This window comes from Cinclus cinclus, chromosome 1, assembly GCF_963662255.1.
Source record: "Cinclus cinclus chromosome 1, bCinCin1.1, whole genome shotgun sequence".
Classification (NCBI taxonomy): domain Eukaryota; kingdom Metazoa; phylum Chordata; class Aves; order Passeriformes; family Cinclidae; genus Cinclus; species Cinclus cinclus.
In genome coordinates this window covers 23,010,187-23,030,381 of record NC_085046.1, presented here as the reverse complement: position 1 = coordinate 23,030,381, position 20,195 = coordinate 23,010,187, and the positions used below count along the sequence as shown (strand labels likewise).

General features: G+C 38.1%; 1 protein-coding gene across 2 annotated transcripts in view; it reads left to right on the top strand.

Moving 5' to 3' along the window:
• Positions 1 to 17,124, top strand: part of CDK6 (cyclin dependent kinase 6) — a 121,227-nt gene extending 104,103 nt beyond the window's left edge. Inside the window, exons 5-7 of one of the 2 annotated variants that reach the window (XM_062494903.1) lie at positions 11,293 to 11,343; positions 15,188 to 15,323; positions 16,978 to 17,124. In XM_062494903.1, coding sequence (XP_062350887.1) covers positions 11,293 to 11,343; positions 15,188 to 15,323; positions 16,978 to 17,124 — 334 coding nt within the window. The remainder of the gene's footprint in view (positions 1 to 11,292; positions 11,344 to 15,187; positions 15,324 to 16,977) is intronic. The other variant, XM_062494913.1, reaches the window with a different exon arrangement.
• The last annotated feature ends 3,071 nt before the right edge of the window (positions 17,125 to 20,195 follow it).

Genomic DNA, 20,195 nt, shown 5'->3' with positions numbered 1-20,195 from the left:
ATCTAAAGAAGTATACATAGCAGGAGATCTTTCTGTAATGTTTCTATCTGTAGCTGTTAAATTAAACCTGTTTGACAGTGATGAATCACACTCTGCTGCTGTAAGAATGAAGATACTCTGTTAAACCTAGATCTCATCTGACCATTAGCAATGAGAGAGTACATGAACAGAGTCAGAACTGTATTCTAGGTGGGTGTCCTACCCACTCAAGCACAGAAACAGGCTTGCTTCTCTCCTCCCTTGGAATCATTTTTCCATTCCTATGAAGTAATTGCAAAAGGGGAGGTACATGTTGCTCATCTCCTAGATCTTTTTGAGAGTTTGACTTTGAGGGCATTTTGCTGGGAAGTGCAAGCAGAGTTTAAAAGAGGGCCTAGACTTTTAGCAAACTCTCTATTTTTGGCAAACATGCCAGCCACAACTGTATGAAAAGCAAGGCATAAAATTGCTTACTACAGGAGAAGGCTTTTGCTTGATTATTCACTATCTTCAGAAGAGGTTTCTGTTTTTTTCTTTATTTCTGAATAAATCAGATTGGGGTTTTTTTCAGAAATAACAGCCATCTCCATCTGGATCTTGAGGAACTCCTTGTAATGGACATAAAGGTGGTGAACACTGTGGGGATATGGGGTGATTAAAGGAGCTACATGTGCTTGGTAATTCAGAGACTGAGGGAATGTTCATTTTGTAAAAACAGAATTGTGTGCTCTTCCCATTAAAGTTATGTCAAAAATGAAATAGACCTGTGCCACAGAAAACACAGAAGGCTTATGGTTCAGTAATGGCAAAGCAGAGATAATAGCATAAAAATTGTTGCAAAAAAATCTGGGGAGCCTTGTTACATACATATCTACTGCACAAAATGTGCTGCAGTTGCACAGGGGAGGGTGGCATCTGAACAGTGTCATCACCTGGAGGTTAGGTTTTCAGATTTCTCTTTGACATAAAAATTAACTTACGCTTTCTTTTGGTCAGGATTCAAGTGGGAAAAAAGATTTTATGTGAAATCACTAAAAGCTGAACAGGATAAATAATCAGAGAGCTCCTAATAGGTGAACTCAGAATATTATGCACTGTCATGGGCCAGTGAATGTAAATCCCACAGCTTCTCTGGCCTGAGTGCATGGGATGAAGTGTTGCTTAGGGCAAAGTTGTATCTAGTTTAACAGGCCTTTGAAAACTGTATCAGTTTTCCTTGCATGGTTGCTATACATAACTTTCTCTCTTAAATGCTTATCTCAAGCTTTTCCGCAGGTGTTTATTAATTCACTGTAAGCCAGCACAGCTGCTAAAAATTAAAGTATTTTCTTCACACCATCCTCATAATCCACTTTCATGTCTTTTGACATTCAGCAGCTGGGGAAAAAAGTTGAAATTGAAATGTAACCTCTGCTCACATAACAGTTTGCCATTTCATACTGAAATGTTTTCCCTGCCCTTCTTGTCTGGAGGGTTGTAATCCACTTACAGATTTTTTTTCTGACCAGGAGTGTTTTATTACAGCTGAGGGTGATGAGACATTTTAGTTGTGGGTGGGCACAGTTCTGATGTTTCAGGCTTATCTGAAAATTTAGAGAGGCTTAGAGCAACAGGTGCCATTAACACCTGGTATGGGGGCAAATAAAGTGATCACAGATCAAAACATGTATTTGACAGCACACAGAAGCAGCTGAAGCCCAGATGGAGGGAAAACCCAAGGATTCTCTCTCTTAGCCTTTAATCTTTTTCCAGAAGGGAAAAATAACATCACTTTTCCTTAGATAGTATTCTGTATTGAGAATTTTATGTCCTATATTGTGAGAACATCTTTGAATTCTGTGTTTCCCTTCAAACATGGGAATTTGACATGTCTTGAAGCTCCCTTTTCTGAAGTCTCAGAGAATGCCCATGTGCAGCCTTCATTACCTCGTTGTCACTGTTACTGTACTACTGCAGCTGACAGAAGATTGACCTGCAGAATTTTTCTGATGCTCTTATAGTCAAATACTTGCTTTTTTGCCTTACTCTTCCCAGTTCTAGAGTCTGTTGGTGGGGTTTGTTTTTAAAGTTAGACTAGTAATTTAGTCACACAAATGCACCATTTTCTTTGTTGCTCACAGTGGTGAAAATAAGTCATCATTTATGGCATTATCCTTTCACATTATTTTGTGTTTAGTATTTAGAGTATAAGCTCTTTTGCCCATAGAGTATACTTTCTTCTGTGAAGATCCTTGCTTAGCTTTACTAAGATAGAGATAAAGCCCAAGAAAACCTGGGAACACATACTTGGATGTTAATTTACTCAGTATCTTTGGAGAGTGTGTATACTATATGTGTTCAAAAGTTTTTTTTCCCTTTCATAAAGAAGAATCACAGGTACATAGAGTTTGTTTCCTTTGGGAATAGTCATGTGTGCATAGTCTTTCACCTATTACAAGAATGATAAGAGGAGTCAAGAGAATAGAAGTCCAAGAGAAGTCAACCCAATGGCACAAAAGCTTTTAGCCTAAACCTGTACCACGAAAGCAATCTGACTGAAAATATATCCAGTTGGTGGAACATTACAGAATTTTAATTAGATGGACTCAGACATTAAAACTGTTCTGTATCTATATCCTTGATTAAAACTAGTCCAGCATTAGAGGCACTCACAAGCAAAGCCCATTTTAAAAGGCATTTTTATACCAGTAAATATGGTAAATGTCAACAGATGAGCTTTCTTAAAGTCATCTTGGCATTTCAAGAAAAATTGTGGAACTACAAAAAATTCTGTATCTCTGAAAACTGTGATTTGAAAAGATTTTTACACTGAAATTTCATACAGGATAAAGGAGTAGGTATTTCATGTAGAAGACTGCTTTCATTTCATTTACATAATTGATAAAAACTAGGAACAGACTGAAACTGCTCTTGCTTACTTTGAAGGTTGGTCTTTCACAGCGGTAGAGATACTCTAAATCTTTATGTTCATTTCTTTAAAACACAGCATTAAAGAGCATCTTCATATTCTGGCTAAAATGTGTCATTTTGGAGTGCTGTCTGCCACATTTTTAAGTGAGGACTAAATTATGAGTTAAAGAAGTGGTGAAAAACAGCTCTGACATGCTCTGGAGGGAGGACATAGATCTGTCCAAGGAAAATACAGGCAAATTTGTTCACAGGCATGATGTTCTCTGCACAAACACACACACACACTGCCTGCACAGTGTCCTGCACACTGATATGCACCTTTGCTTGTTTGAATCAACAGGACAGTGAGGAGCCCTCTTGGCTTCTACCCTTCCACATACGACAGCCTTTATCTAATCCATACCTCAATTATTGCTTGCAAACCCCACAGCTGAGTTGCAGAAGAAGGGCAAAGTCATGTGACAGTGTTTTTATTAAGGAGTGCATGTTTAAAATGGGGGTATGAAATAAGTTCATGAGAAAGAGAGAATGCATCAAACTAAATGAGTGAGTGTGGGAAGACCATGACCATATTGTATGTGTCATATCAGTGTTTCTTTCAGGCTGCTTTCAAAAAGGCACAAGCCTGCAGTTTAGTTATGTCATTAAATTTCAAGCTGCTGATGGCTAAGTAGATGTAATTTAACTGTGCACAGTGATGAGATGGATAGAACAGACAGTTAATCCTATTGCTGGTAGAACTGTCAGTACAAACAAAAGGAATGCTTCTTTTCCCACACTGAGCAGAGACCACACATTTTTTTCCCTTCCCTTCTTCCAAGGTCAGTTGTGTATGTATTTGCAGAATTTTCTTCAAATGTTGCCACAGTTTTCAAGGTGCCACTATTATATCATGCTTCCTGAGCTGAGATAATAACCCTTAAGGCCATAGTGAAATAAACCTACAAATCTTGTGGGGAAACAAATGTCCTGAGATAAGAGAACTGTGACGTGTGTGATGAGAGAATAAGTGAAGGACATTCAACCTATCAAGGCTCTTCTATTTAAAAAAATAATGCTCAGTGATGAATTCTGAAGCAGTTCTGCCCAGGAACAGATGAGATCTGTCTACATTACAGCATATTCTGGTCAAAGATCATATCTACACTTATCTCACTTTCGGGAACTTTCTATGTATGGGTATACATGTATGTGTACACACACACACACACACACACACACACACACACACACACACACACACATATATAATGTATGTCTCCTTTTCTTGAAACATGATTTTTTTTAAAAAAAAGGTTTGAAGCCAGATCTCAGGTGGCTTGAACCTGGGGTCATTGATGTCTGTGGTAAAACTCCCTTTTATGTCAGTGGTGGAGGACAGACAAAGCACATCATTCTGTTCCAAGGCCACCTGGAATTATGCTTACCTGAAAGGTATCAAGCAAATTTTAAGCACACAGAAAAAGATCTCGTTTGCCAGTTCTTCAAGAAGCTTTGAAGATGGTTATATTTTCTCTTACTTACAGACATCATTGTGCACATTGGATAAACTTCACTCTATACAGTAGGCTGGCCCTGCTTTGGTCATAAAGCTGTACATGGTGCCTCTGTTTGGTTTCACTTTTACTAATATTTCCCTTTCAGTTATGCATGCAAAGGGAGCATGTGAAATTGGGTCCTTCCTTGCTGGCTTGTATCTGCACCCAGCTCTGAAAGCTCTTTGTTTTCTTCAAGAGAGATCCCGTATATTTCTTTTGAACAAGATCATATGTGCTTTTGGGGGGTCAGAATATTATCTTTATTTCTATAATTAATTTGCCTCATTTTGAATAGCAATGGAGACCAAATTCAACACACTACAGAACTGGAAGTTTGCAAAACTACCTCTTTTTTATCTGGTTCTGTCTAGTGGGTCATATGAGAAACTCCAAGGAAAGTAATAATTGTTGTAGGCTTTGATACTTTGATTAGATCTGGTTCCAATAATAGTTCAATACTGACATAGCCCCATCTTAGAGCTCTTATTCATGATTGTGATACTATCATACTTGAAGAATGATAGACTTTTGAATGAAAGAAATTGGGCTTTTAAAGACTAAAATGAGAAACTCAAGATGGCTGATCTGGTTTCTGTCAGATTTTAGTTGAAGAGGATTTCCTCAGTCATGATATTTATCTATGTCATCTTTTTTCTTATATATTGGAGGAGAGAAGATAAGTTTGATGAAAGTTTTGGGCAATTTATGAACAAGTATAATAACCTCTACATGAAGTAACTTCTTCCTAAGTAGTGTCTGGCACCCACCCACACAGAGATATTATTAAAGGGAAAGGAGAGGGAGAAGTACAAGAAAATGTTAGGTTTAAAATGAGAACTCTGAATTACACAACAGCTGAGGCAAGTCACTTGTGACTGGAAGTGGGTAACTGTCCAGAGTGTGAAATCTTGTCAGCATGGCCTGTTTTCAGATTAAAGTTTCATATTTCATCTTTTTTGTCTTACATACCAGAAAGGCTAATGATCTTCATGTTTAAAAGGTGATACCTTTTTTTTCCCTTGCTTTACTTTCTCTTTTCATACCTGTAGTGCAGACTTGTGCAGGCAGTTTGTCAAAGAGAAACAGTGGTAGCAACAAGAGTGGCTAGGAATCAGCTCAGAAATTATCCCTCTGAATAAAGGTTTCCACAGGACAGTCCAGATCATGTTATTTCTAGTCATCTCATAATTTCAGTTTTAGGTCATGTATGGTTTTAGTTTTAATTCTTAAAATAAAAATATTTTCTTCATAACAAGTAATTAAGAATCTGACAAAATTATTTACCAACTATTCACATTTTGCAATATGAAAAGAAAAAACCCAGCCCATTCTTTTAATATATCTCTGACTATATAGTTTGGCAGGTTTCCCATGGTATGATGCAGGATTCCTTGGCAAATGTTACTTGGCTTTAGCTTTTTAGTTTCTTCACCATCACTTTGTTACTCTTATATATACACACGTACAAACTCCTAGATTTAACTGCTACAATACTATGAGATTCTAAAATTTCTTATACAGCTTCCATGTACCTTTGTTGTGCCATTTCTCTTTCCATTTTTTTCTTCACTGTGTCAAATAATCTTGGACTTTCAACACCTCCCTCATTTTATAAAATGCCTTCAAAGCTGCAGCTACCTATTCTGAATTCTTTGCTCTTCTTCCCAAAGCAACTTCTCAGCATCTTCTCAACCAGATTGTCTAAGCACCACTCAAATTGCCCAAAAATCAAGCTATACCCTTCCCACTCATGATGTTCTTCTCATTTTAGGCAATTCTTGTAGGACTTCCCTGAGTACACATGGATCACCAATATACAGGCTTTTCACTAAGAATATTGTATATATTCAAGTTAGTAATTAAGAGATAATGCTTACCATTTTGCTGTTATAACAAGGAAGGGGATGGAATTCCTAACTGCTGTTGTCACCACAATGAGCAAATGGACTAGCAGAAAGAATCTAGGTAGTTATTTTGTATGTTATTTCTTACATATCTGGACAGAGACTAGGCTTGTCTAGCTTTGGAAGCACTTGTGTTGGCAATTCCAGAACTGTCATGAGGGCTCAGTAATATGTTTTTGTTAGAAAGTGAATTTCTTACTTTTTTTTTTCCACTCTTCAGTACAGTCTTTTTTCATGTGACCTCTCTTCCATGTGTCCATTTTACTGATGTCAGAAATGGAAAGATAGTTTCCAATCAGAATGTTGCTAATCAGTTTAAAATGTCAGTCACTGTCAAGAAATCTGCAGAAATCTTTTCCTGTGCTACAATGCATGTGGTTTTATTAGTTTTTTTCCTTGTGTCTGCATTATAGTTTGACTAGAACAATGCTTATCAATATATTTAATTCCAATATTTATGAAAGTTCTAATTTTCCTTATGGAAACTTTTAGATTTTGTTTGTTTTGTAGACCAAAGACGGAAGATAAAATCTAGAAGTAATGTGGCCAGTTTACAGTTAAAACTCATTTATCTCTTGCGTGTCATTGCATTGTCATTGTATACAATACTTTAGAAATTGCTTTGGCATGTCTGTAGAGTTGCACCAGGGAAAATTCTTTCGTGGAGACTTGCTTAGGAAATGTTTATATCTCAGTTTTTACTGAGTAGTACAGACATGATACACACTGTCTATAAAATAAAGTACTCAACTTTTCAGACACTAATATCCAGTTCAGATAGAAGATGAATTCACTGAAGGTGAAACTCAGCATGAGCATGAGCAAAAGCATGAGCAAAGGCATGGACAAGAGAAAAAGCTAAAGTTGGTAAATGGTTAAATCTTGTTTGTTCAGCTATATTTCAGCATGAAAGCCTTTTGGCCCAAAAACTAGTGGTGCAAGCCCTTTTAAACTATAAGCAGATGGTAACATCTCAGGATTTGTGAGGTTTTCCATTGCAACCTTATGTTGTGATATGTATTTTTATTTTCGGAGTATCATAAAATGACAGAATGGTTGAGATTAGAAGGACCTCTGGGTATCATCAGGCAGGATCACCTAGAACTGGTTGTACAGGACCATCTCCAGATGGCTTTTCAATATCTCCAAGATGGGAGGCTCCACATCCTCTTTGAGCCAGTGCTCAGTCACCCCCACAGTAAGAAATTGCTTCTTTATGTTCAGAGGATGTTCCTGTGCTTCTGCTTTCACAATGCAGACTCATAGCTAACATCCATTTAGTTGTGCAGCTGCACATTTTGTACCTCAGGAACTAAGGTACTTGCTTATTGGCTCAGGAGGGTTTTATTTTAGCAAGACAGGGTAAGTAACACAATGTCTCCATCATAGCTGTAGGGTAAGGGAATTCTGGTTCTACAGTGGACACAAAAAGGCTTTTCCTCCATACAGTGGGTATCATTCCAGATGCAGTGGATAATGGCCTAGTTCCAAGGCCAGGAGAAGGCATAGCCAAACAAGATGGACACTTGCATGTTCCCTGTAATGTTTCCCTTGTTCTGTTGCCCTGAAAAATCAAAGAAGCAACAAGCAACAAATATGGGAACCATCTAAGACTTCTTGAGCAAACAGGGAAATTAAATGTCATAGGTGCACTCCAAATCTTTTTTCCCATCCTCTTCCCTTCTTGGTGTGTGTTCTGTTGGAACCTTCAGAGCATGGATTTTTTTGCAAGCAAAGTCAGGGATGTTTGAGAGGATTGGGGAACCACACAAAAGGCAAGTACATCCCTGTGGATAGTTCTTTCATCCATGGGAATGTCCCTCTCTCCTGAGATACATGTTCTCACAGATTTTAGGTGTTTTTTGAAGCCAGACAGGCTCATATCCCCTGCCACAGGACACAAACCCAACTCCATGCTTTTCTGGAAGAAAAAAAAGGAATGCTACAAAATCAGGCTCCAGAATTTAACCAGTCTTACACAGATTATGATCACAGAGAGGAGAATATATGTTGAAGAAAGGACTTCTGGATCAAGCTTGCATAAATAAACCTCAGGGAGTGAGTGGGTGTATGAGTCAAATGAAAGAAACCAAGAACAAAGGTGAAATTTTACTTTGCCCTGGCTGCTGAGTGTTCTCCATTCAAAGGTGGTGGGAGAGCTGGTGTCCACCTTCAAAAATCTTTTAAAAATTGTCTTGACATCAAAGTTTTTATGTGTACTGGACTTGCAGAGCTATCATTACAAAAGAATAATTAGTGCCAAAATGTGAAATAAGAACTTCATACAGCTGCTGATTAGGTGAATCTATTCCCCCAATCATCTGTCCAATATTCCAGTTGAACCTCAAGCCAAAATTCATGAGGCAAATTTCATTATATTAGTGATGCCTAAACTGGAGTTGGCATCCTGTTGTAGTCATGATGGTGGGATGGATAGGAGGCTGAAAGATGAACTAATAACACTTCATTATGATGAAATATCAAGGTATGTTGGAAGGTCACCTTGTGTTGTATAATTATACTTTCAAAAGAATTTAAATTCTTGCTTCAGCCCTTAGTGAATTTGAGACAGCAGCAATGATGGGAAAAACCTTCCTTAAAAATCCCAAGAATTGTACTTGTTTTGGCATGACACTGCCTAAGGTGATTTGCAAACAAGGCTACCTTTGCCAGGCTTTCACATTAATGCAAGGTTCAGCATACATTTTAAAACATTAAATCAGCTTTCCATTTGCATAGATAGGATTATTTGAATGTGTAGATTTTGTTAGTTTAATGGGCTCCAGTAATCTTATACTGGAGTCAAAATTAAAAATTCAAAGTAACTGTATGTTAATAATTACAAGCAGTAGTTAAAAAAATGTCTTAGGTTGTAATATTGCTTGACTTTGGAAGATACAGAGTGTGTCTGCTGCCACAAGCAGTGCTAGGATTGTAACTATTGAATGTTCTGAAAATCAGGCCCCAAACTTAGGACAGATGCTCCTGTCTGAGTGGGTTAAGCTTTGGGTTTTTGTAGAAGGCAGTATTGCTATGTACATTAAAGCTTAAAACATCCCCAGAAATCCCAAAGTGTGAATTGTAATGGTATTGTCAAAGTGGCTACAGTTAGTAAATATCATATGTATATGGGAAACAGAATATCCCATTATTTATTATTTATTCACAATCAAATAAAGCCCTTTGTGGACAAGTAAGAGGCTACCACATTTTAGCCCATCAGATCAAATCTCATGTCAGATGGTTTCAAATCAGATTTGATGAAATTGTTCTCTCAATGTCCCTGCACAAAGCAGTTCGGAGTACACGTTGATATGAAATACCTGAATGGCAGCACACAAGAAGGAGGTAAAATGCATGTTTAGTTCATCAAAGAACTGCATGTCTGCCAGTTCACTGCTTTTTCTTGGTGGCCCAGATTTCTGCAGATTGTTGTGTCTGACTAAGAGATGTCACAGTGCTCTGTGCCTATTTACTGTATTTGGAATGGACCTGCAAGACGCTCAGAGACATGGAGCTCTGCTGCCTTTGTGAGTGTGTCAAGATGGAACTTCTCAGTATTAACTCGCAGTTAGCAAAAGGAGATCCACATCCTACACCTGCTCCTGCATATGGGCAGTGTCGGGGAAGGACCGTAGCTAACTACTCTTTGTTCTCCAGTCTAGACTGGAGAGCTCTTCTCCTGTGGAAACCAGTAGTGAAATGATGCCTTTTGCTATCGCTGGTGTCAAGGACTTGTATGAGACAGAAGAGGAGTATGTGGAGAGAGGCAGGAGAGTGGTTGTTTCTCCATAACCAAAGGCTGCTTGTGAAAGCGTGGGATTATGCATTGTTTGTCAAGTCACTGTGTCTCAGCTGTACAGTTCTAGAAACTGTAACCATGAGTTTACAACATACTCTGTACTTGGAGAGTCCAGATCCAGAAGAGGGGGCATCCTGGCTATCAGTCGAGCCCAAGTTACTATCTCAGTTTGCAGTGTGTGTGTGAGTTGTGTTTCTTGGAGTAATCTACCATTTGTTGAACCAAAATGGTACACGACATCTGTGGCCTGATCTTCTTGGCTGGATCCTTACTCATGTGTCAGTAAAATGTCAGAATATTTTGGGAGTTTCAACATAAAATTGCACTGTTGTTCACACCTTACTGAGTTCAACACAAAGCTGGCAATACAGCATACTGCCATACAAATCAGAATTTCATATTTTATATTGGCACTTGGGGCGATAGCATCTTATACATGATGAGTAAAAATATTTTAATTGCACTTTGGAAAGAAAAAGTGTGTCTGAAAGTATTTTTAGTCACTGTGTATTTTTTTAACGCCTTTGGATGTTCAGCCTAACAATTTGTTTCTTTCCTGAATGTATCTTTATTTATGCAGCAGAAGTATTCCTCTACTTCAAGGTAAAATCTGTACTGTTTCACACCCCATTGTTTATATACCTTCATGAATCCATTGTCATTTATTTGACCTCTTAAACCTAGGAGCACATTTCCAATATACAGATGCAAAAAAATTAATTTTCGATTTATATAAAATATTAGATTTTATAATATTCGATTAATAATTAATCTCTATAAGTTGCATGACATTCAATCTGTTTTTATCTCTCTTAGCAGCTATTTTAGTGTTCTTTGTAGTGAAAACTATTTTGTTAATGATATAGTTCATAGGACAGTATTAGTTGAGGGAAAATTATTTCGTTCATGCGGAAGGGCACGATTAAATGTTCAAAAGTAATGTATTCAAACATATGTGTCATCTGTCCCCTTTTGTTACCAGTTTTAGTAGAAGCTTGAAAGGTTTACTTGCAGACTGGATAAAGCATGGAAACAGAAGATACGAAGTCTCAAAAAAAACCCCACATTTTCACCCTACATTGGCAACTATCAATGACATATATAAATTTACATTGATTAAAGCAAGTCATATCCTAAATACATTTTTTTATTTTTTCAGACCACTCTTCCGTGGAAATTCAGATGTTGATCAACTAGGAAAAATCTTTGAGTAAGTAATAACTACTAGTTGCCTTATGTCAGTATCTGTTTAACATTGAAGCCCTATGAGATTTCTTTGCCATGTTTTTATGCAATAATGTGACTAGAACAAAGTATTCCTAGAGCATATTTCCTATTGCTGCCGTATGCAACATGATATTTTCTGTGTATTCTGTGTCAGAGAGGGAGGAGGAAGCAACATGGAATATAGTTCTGCAAAACTAATAGCCATCATCAGGAAGTTATGAGACTTCTGGGCTGGGGTTTTAAGTCTCTTAAACATACTATGCATGTACCTTTCATACATATTCACAAACAGCTAAGTCCAAGAGATTCTCTTCATGTAAACAAACACAGAGATTTTTTTTTTTGCTTTATTTCTTTGTGCGTTGCAGAAAACAGGATTAGAATACATTAAAAGCTGAAATCTCTAAAATTATTACCAACAACATCCTTGCTGAAAAGACTTGCAAACATCCAAAAATATATTAGCTTTTAAAATATGTTGTCTAGCCTGTTAACAGTCCATATTTTGGTCTGGTAGGTAACTGTGAGAACTGAGGAAATATCAGCATTTTAACATGTGCTGTCTCAGAGATTAATTGACTTCATTTTAAAACCACTTTATAGTTCTAGGAGTTTGTGTTTTTCAGATACATCAAATACATTAAGGAGGCAGGTAGAGTTGGAATATTTCTCATCCAAAATTAAATTATTGCTTTACAAATATGATAATTAAGTAGGATTATATTACTTTTTCTTGTAAAAGCTCTTCAGAGTAAGGAATATTTTTTGTATTTTTAAGAGGCATGTAAATTTAAGCTCTGGTGTACATATAATGTAGTTAGGAAATCAAAGCCACACAGAGATGTTACCAATCTAGAGAACAAATGCCTATTTGCCTCTGCACCTCTGTCTTCCCTTTCTGTATGGAGGAGCTTCAGGGATCCAGGGATCTGGACAAAATAAGAAGTAGATAGCACAGAGAGAGAAAGAGAGAAGTATTACTCCAAAATGTTATTTTCTTGAAGATACTCCAAAGAGAAGATAATAAAATTTCTAACAAAAGCTTAAACAAATAATTAATTTCTCTGTTTGACCATTTTTCCAGTTCTTAAATCATAACATATCTGTTTCTAAACATTTTCATTATTTAATGTAGGGTTCCTAAATTGCAGGTCTTGATTTCAAACAGTTGACTTCCCTTTCCTGCATACCCTACCATGAGTATGTGACTCACTTGTGTGGTTAATTTGTCATGCGCTAAATAGCTTTTCCTGCCCAATCCAGAAATATCAGTCCTTAAAGTTTACTTTTTCTTCTTCTGCCAAAATGACTACTTTAGTCCTTCAGTATTCTGCTTTATTAAATGAAGACAGCTTTGATACATACAACATATTTTACGATTCAAAAAGACATAGCTGTGATTTCTTTCATTTATGATATTTAAGGGGAAAATGAAAATTAACTGGGCAAGGATTTAATGCGTAGCTGCTAGTGACAGCCTCCAGCAAGGATCTTTTCCATCCCTAGGGGCTGAGATTACCTGTGCAGAAAAGAATTCACTAAGAAAATACTGTGCTAAATTTAGAAGAAATTCATTATTGCACGTCTGCTTAAAGAGAAAGTTTTGGGTTTCCTTTTTTTTGTATGGTTCTTCCTGAATAGTTGAAAAGTTTCTGTCTTGGGTTCTGAGGGGTTATGCCAAATAGTGATTATTTTGTGTTTTCACAGCTGGAGAACCCCCTATGGTTAGGCCTAGCTCTTATGGTAGGAGGGTTGTTTCTTTCTACAGTAGTGACTCATTCTGGAGATCAGTGAGGACAGAAGGAAGTTTCAGAATTTTCGTGCAATCTGGACTGACGCATTCTTCCAAATTATGGGGCTGTGGTCTCCCTTTGCTTTGCATGTGCGCTGTGATTTATGTCAGTAAATCCCTCATACATGGCTTGAAACATTTTCCTGAATTTCTGGGACACTACCAGCATGTGGCATATCCTCATATATTTCAGGCTAAACTGCAATGGTTTGAACAGACTTGTCTCCCATTGTGATCAATGGGAGTGGAAAGTACTGAGCATTTCTCAAGACTGGGCCTGAACCTTTGGCAGGAGGTGAAACTTATCCAAGCTACTCCCAAACTTAGTCACTGAAATGGTGATGCTACGAGACCATTAGAGTGGGAGCAGCTACTCCGACATTCAGTATTAAGGGATTTTGAGTACTACATGTGTGTAACCAAAGGTGCCTCTCCTTTCCACTCAGTCTTGTCCAGCTCACCCCTCTCTGCCAGGCTGCCTCCTGGTTTCTTGTCATTAGCTTTGCCTGTGCCTGTGCTTGCTCTGCCCCGTTCATGCTCTGCCACGCAATGTTAAAAACAGTGGGACTAACCAAACACATTTGAATCACAGGTTAAATGTCATTGTTATTCAAAATACTGAATTCTCCCATCTTTGATGCTATTTGTATTATATTTAATATCTAATCAAAAGGCTTTAACTGCCATGGCCGAGGGGCTGCCCCATACCCACACTGCACCTGATAAATGGCAAGTGTGGTTTTTCTTACAGATTCCACTTAGCATCTCCCAAGAGCTGTGGTATGTCCAGATATAGTAGGGTTTAATTGTTTTGAGAGTGTAATTGCTTTGCCTTTCCAGCCATGCTGTTATTTTGAGGACATATTTATTTTCAGAGGGTCTTTTTTTGAGCCAAATTACAATCTAAAATCCCTGTAGGTAGAGGTGGGGTAATGCCATTAAGTTCTCTGAGGTACAACCTATGATTTTACCTCTGTGTGGTTGGCCCACAGCCTCGCCCAGCCTTGCAACAAGCTCAGTGAGAAAAAAGGTCAATGCTGCTCCCTAGTGGCACTGGCCTTTGTACAGGCCCAAGTATTCAGTGGCATTGGCTTTTTTCTGTCCTTTCTTGTCCAACCCTGTCAGCGTTTCCATTGAAAATCTCCATTTTACAGGTTGCAAAAATTTATTTCCCCTGAAACCAGCCAAGTAATGTATGTTCTTTTCCAGTATTTCCATCAGAAACTGCTTTTCAACCCCAAAAACATTAACATCAGACTAAAATGTGAAATGTATGGGACATAATTCATCGCTGTGGTTTACCTACTATTTAATTTATTTTATTTTTTGAGCTCAGCATGATTATTTAATAAGCATAAATGTCTTCTATAATTTAATAACTTCTACAATTATAATTTATAATTTAAAGAATAAAGAAATAAAATATTCAAAGAAATTATTCTTTTAAATAGTAAAAAAACCTAAAACACAATTGAAACCAAAACCACAACTCAAGTGCCTTTCCACTTCCAAATTGAGACTTTAAAACCTGTATTGTGAAGCAAATAAATTGTTTAAATTTGGGCAACAATTACTGCACGTAGCTTTGAAGCATTATGAAACATCCCTTTTATTGCCTTACCCTCATCTTGACCCACACTCTTCTCTCAGTCCCTATTCTTGTGAAAAAAGATCCTTGCACGCAATTCCCCTTTGAAACTTGCTGCTTTTAATCATCTGGAGTGACATATGTTGCACCATCCAGTCAAGAGCTAAGCAACTTTTTTTCTAAAGCACTCAGCCTTTTTTCAGTAAAAAGACTCAGAAAATTGAGGCTTAGGCCAGAAAATTGTGCTACCCACAAAATGATTTCTACCAAGCACATTGAGGGCCTATGTTTATCAGCTTCTATTCGCAGAGATTATTGCACTACTGTGTAATTAAACATTTAAGCTCATTTAAACAAAACTACTTATGAAATGCCTCTCAATGTAATCAATATGAAGGGAAAACTGCATAAATTTTCAGGCCTAACATTCTGTTTTTCATTTCACAGTGTAATTGGGCTCCCAGAAGAAGAGGACTGGCCTAATGATGTTGCCCTTCCAAGAAATGCTTTTACTTCCAGACCTGCACAACCTATTGAAAAATTCGTCCCAGATATCGATGAAGTAGGCAAAGACTTGCTTCTTGTGAGTTTCTATCTGTTGTTCCCTACCTTACATGACTGATAGCTCCCACTGTGCATGCAGCTTGCCAAGAAAAAATTAAGTTTCCATTTAATGAAGTTAGTAAAAAAAAGGTCAAAATTAGATAAGACAATTCATGTTAATCTGTGAAACAACAGCACAAAGACACTGCCTTTGGCTCAAGAGGTGTCAGAGATGAGAATAGCTCAAGATTAGGAAGCTGGGTCAGGGATGTTTGACCTGTTGTTAGACCTTATGATTAGATCGTCAGCACTGTAGTACTACCAATGCAGCCATTCTTACAGTTTTGGCCTGATGTGAGTACAAAAATTTAACTACCTTCTTTTTTGGTATAGTGGATCCAATATAAAGTGGGAAGTAGGCTGTAGTGGCAAATTACATCTACTAGCCTTCTACTGAGTGCTGAAAACTTGACACGTGGAATTCACCAATTACCGCCTCTTGCAAATGGCAAGGCTGAACAGAAGCAAAAGAACTGGGCTGTTACAGCTATTTTCATCATTGTTACAGATACATTAGAAGCCCCAGTCCTGAAGTTCAATCTTGAGATGGAGTATAGGGAATGACCTTGTATCAGTTTGCTTCTTGCTGTGCTTGTTGAGGTCTAGTTAAATTTGTTCTCTGGAAGTCTTTCAAAGATCGTGATTCATGTGAGCTAGGTAGAGTGCAATTCTTGAAAGACTTGATTGCATCTCTTTAGGAACTGCTGTCTCTGGCCAAGGTTATTTCAACAGCAGGTGATCCTGGACTGTCCTCATGACAGCAGCTCCCAGCTGCAGAAAGCTGTACTACATCTGGACACTTGAAATGACAAGGGAGAAATACTGCTATGAGAAAGATCTGTTGTGCTTGCAAACAGCCTGGAAGTGGATGCTAGACATGGGACAAAAATTAGATTCTGGGAACAACAAGGAATAATACATGGCTGAGAGCTCAGTGAGTGTGAGGCATGGTTGGAGGGAGGGAGGGAGGAAGAAGATAAACATCTATGCCTAGAAGGTGAGGTAGGAAAGAAATCTGTTCCTGCTAGGCAAAGAGTTGATAACTGGGGAGCCACAGATGAAAGGGGTGAGTAGAACTGGAAGTCACTGAATTAAATTTCAGAAGTTAAATGATAGAAGTTCTGATACAGGAAAAGAAAGTAGGACTAGGAATTGGTTAGACAAGAATAGTAGGAAGAATAATACATGGAGGTAAGTGACATAAAGAATAAGGTATTTTTAATAATGTTGTAATAGCACAAGGCTGGTGTAGAGAGTTCAGTGCTGGCTGGACAAAGGCTGGGATACAGATCTGGAAGGAGGGCCATCAAAGTGCAACTAGGAAGAAGAGGGAGAAACTGAGCACACAGCATAAGCAGATGAAGGCTGTCCTGTGCATGTGAATTCAAGAAAACTTGTATTCTGGTATTTCATAAACTGTGAACACTTGAATTTTCTAGCATGTAATTTTTGAGGTGGCCATACCCTTACACTGCTTGTTTTAATATGGATGGTCATTGTGCACCACTTTCTGAGACCCTTTTGTGTCTCATACTGATCATAAACTGTAGGTGGTGTGCATCAATGGGTGTATGCAATGATAGCACTGTTAGCTGTACATTTTAGTTAAAACTAACTTCTTTTCATACTTTCAGAAATGCTTAGCGTTCAACCCAGCCAAGAGAATATCTGCATATGTTGCCCTCTCTCACCCATATTTCCATGATCTGGAGAAATTCAAGGAGAATCTGGACTGTCACGTGTCATCCAGCCAAAACTCCAGTGAGGTGAATGCATCATAAGTGCCGAATGAAGATGAACCATAAATGAACTAGACATGTAGATGAAAAGGCCACTGTCCCATACAAACCACGTAGCTGTCCTAGCAAGATCATTATTTGGAGGTTTTATGCACTTATCTTTTATTTTGGGATTGTGATGTGCTTATCCATGGAAATGAATCTAGTTTACTTTTATCAGAGCAATGCAAGGGCCAGGGCTTTGACCTGCTCCTGTTGCAGCTTTATGTTTGTTTTGTTTTTGTTTTGTTTATCTACCTGGGAAAACTCCAGACGAAGAGAAGCTGCTGACCAGTTTTGCTGCCGTTTTATCCTTCTAATAATGAATGCTGCCAGTGTTTGATGATCAAGTCACTGCCAAAATATGATGCAATCTCTCTCTCTCTCTCTCTCTCTCTCTCTCTCTCTCTCTCTCTCTCTCTCTCTCTCTAGCTGCTGAAGCATGATTTGGTACTTTTTTTGTTACTATTCTGTGATATTTAAAGAATGGCATTGAAATACCAGATCTCTGCAACCTGCAGTTAACTGATACATGTGCTAATACTTCCAGCTACTGTTCATTCATAGCATATATGCAGGTGCTTCCCCACTTGAAAACTTGGATGAATTAAATTAACGTTTCATTGCTCTATAAAAGTTTTAACAGTGATGATGATGATCATAATAAACGTCTCAGCTTTTAGGTTTTTTCATACACAAACTAGTTATTACCTAGCTATGTGTGCATGTTTCAGAGAACTGTCCTGTTCTTACTGTTTCAATTTCCAAATGGTCTTTTTGTGTTGAAATGCAGACACATTCTAGTCCATTGTGTAACCCATCATTCCCCCCTGGAAACAACTACAAGCACGTTTTCTTCATCTCATTCCAAATAATTTTCTGATATCCAGCTCAAAGACATGAGCAGAGCCAATGAAAATCAATACAGATTTTCACCTTCAACCTGTTCTCATTGTCAGCCAAAAGAAAAATAGAAAAAATATTTCTGATTCATAAAAAGATAATCCTGTACCTGTAATAAGCACAGAGAAGTATTTGTGCTATATTGTACTCTGTATACTGTGCTGCCTTACCTGCAACACCCCCCCAATGCATCAGAAGTGCATGAACATTAATGCTCAAAATCCCTCACATGTCACTTACTAAGCAGGCTTGTTTTCTATGCAGAAATGCATGACCTTCTCTCCTAAACCACCATGTGGGGATACTAGCACATGCCTCTCCACTAAGGTTACTGTGTCATTTTTGAATGTCAAAATAACTAAGCAATTTACTTGTCTTTATAGCACAGTTATTTTAAATGTTACCTGGAATTTTTATATTTAGTATTTTTACCTTAACTAAAATATATTTTCAGTATTTTGAAAAGAAACTTTTATTTTTTTAATACTGTACTGGGAAAAAAGAAATACTTTAAGTCCATCAAAGCTGTTCCCTAGCATGACTTCAGTGCATTTACGTGGACATGACTTGGGGGAAAAAATATTGGTCCAATGAGTATAACTGATGCTAAGTGAGGCAGCCAGCTTTGCTTACTCCTGTGACAGTCCCGTAGGCTTCTCTCTTCTCTGTTTCATCCTGTCTAGGTGGTGAGCCAGCATTATATCCTTGTCCACGGGCATGCTTGGCAGAAGCAGGTCCTTAGCAGTGAGATGGGCAATATAACTTTTCCAGTTGTGACAGGGGAACTTGTAGCCATCTCATGTGCAGGTCTCTCACTCCTGTGATGAATTCTACCATTAACTCCATTTCAGGTATCTGCACTGTCTGGGTCATGGTCCATTGCTAGGATAGTAAGTGGATCTTAGCTGTCTCCTGGTTAAAGCTTTTTGTTACTGTTAGACGTTTAAGTTTGTGATATATGGCTAAATGAAGTCTGTTTTAAAGAAGCCAGATTTTAAAAGGACCGCTTGCATGCACTGGCCTGTGCTTTTCTTTAAGCCCAGAATGAGCCTATGCAATACTTCACCAGCATGAACAGGCAAGTTGCAAATTAGGCCTGGCAAGAGCATGCACAAAGCATCTGCACACGGAGATACCGCACATCTGTAATACCAGAATTTTGGAAGCTCTGTGAGCAGGAAGCTGAAGGCCAGGGAGATGTCACAGCAGCAAACCTTCTAATCTTGGCTTTGCCTTTGTGATTCTCTTTGTTCCTACACCCAAAGGGAACTGCAGGCTCAATGCACTGGTGTTGTCCCAACTCTATTCCTGTATGGGTTAGTGGACCCAATAATTTTTAACATTCACAGAGAAGGATGGGCCAGAGTGAAATTTTTGCTAACAATTTTTAAACACTAAGTAGAAGGACAAACAGAGCCAAAAGTCAGGATACTCTTGCAACAGTAGCAATTGGAAAAGTCTTTTACTGAGTTTAGCACTTTCAAAAACATTCCACATTTTGCCTAGCGTGGAGCTATCTATCATACATACCTTATCAGGGCATTCAGCTGGTGTGGCTTCCCAGCAACTGCTCAGGGAACTCTCCCAGAGCTCTCCAACTAATACAGGGTGAAAATGTAGAGGAGGAGATGATACTTTCTAAATTAGGCTTAAAACTCTCAGTTAGAAATGTGCATCTGTTCCATGTACAAATCTGTTCTATTAAGCTTAGCAAAGCTAAAGAATAGAAAATTGGTTGCTGAATGTAGATACATTATTAGGGTAAAAATAGTAAAGGAAGGGAGAGAATACTTTATGCCAAAGGTTAGCGTTGGCCCAAAAACTAATGAGAATGTGGAAATCACCAGGAATTTAACTATCGGAGCAGTATTTCCCAATCATAGTATCAGAGAGCTAAGCAAGCAGCAGAGAAAAACAGGGGCTACCTTATGCAGTCAGAAGCAAAGCTTCTGCAACACGGTGCTGTATGTTGTCTAATATAGTAGGATCAGGTTATAAATGAGAGTATTCAGGAGAAAAGTTTGCAAAGGGCTGCATTAATGGTCACATTCTGGAACATCTTTCCAGTGGGAATGGCAGGAACAAAACCAAGAAATCTAAGAATCTTGGCACGGTTAGGGAAAATATTTCTCTAATGGGGTCCTTGTGGTAGCAAGGGCCTCGGTTCAAAG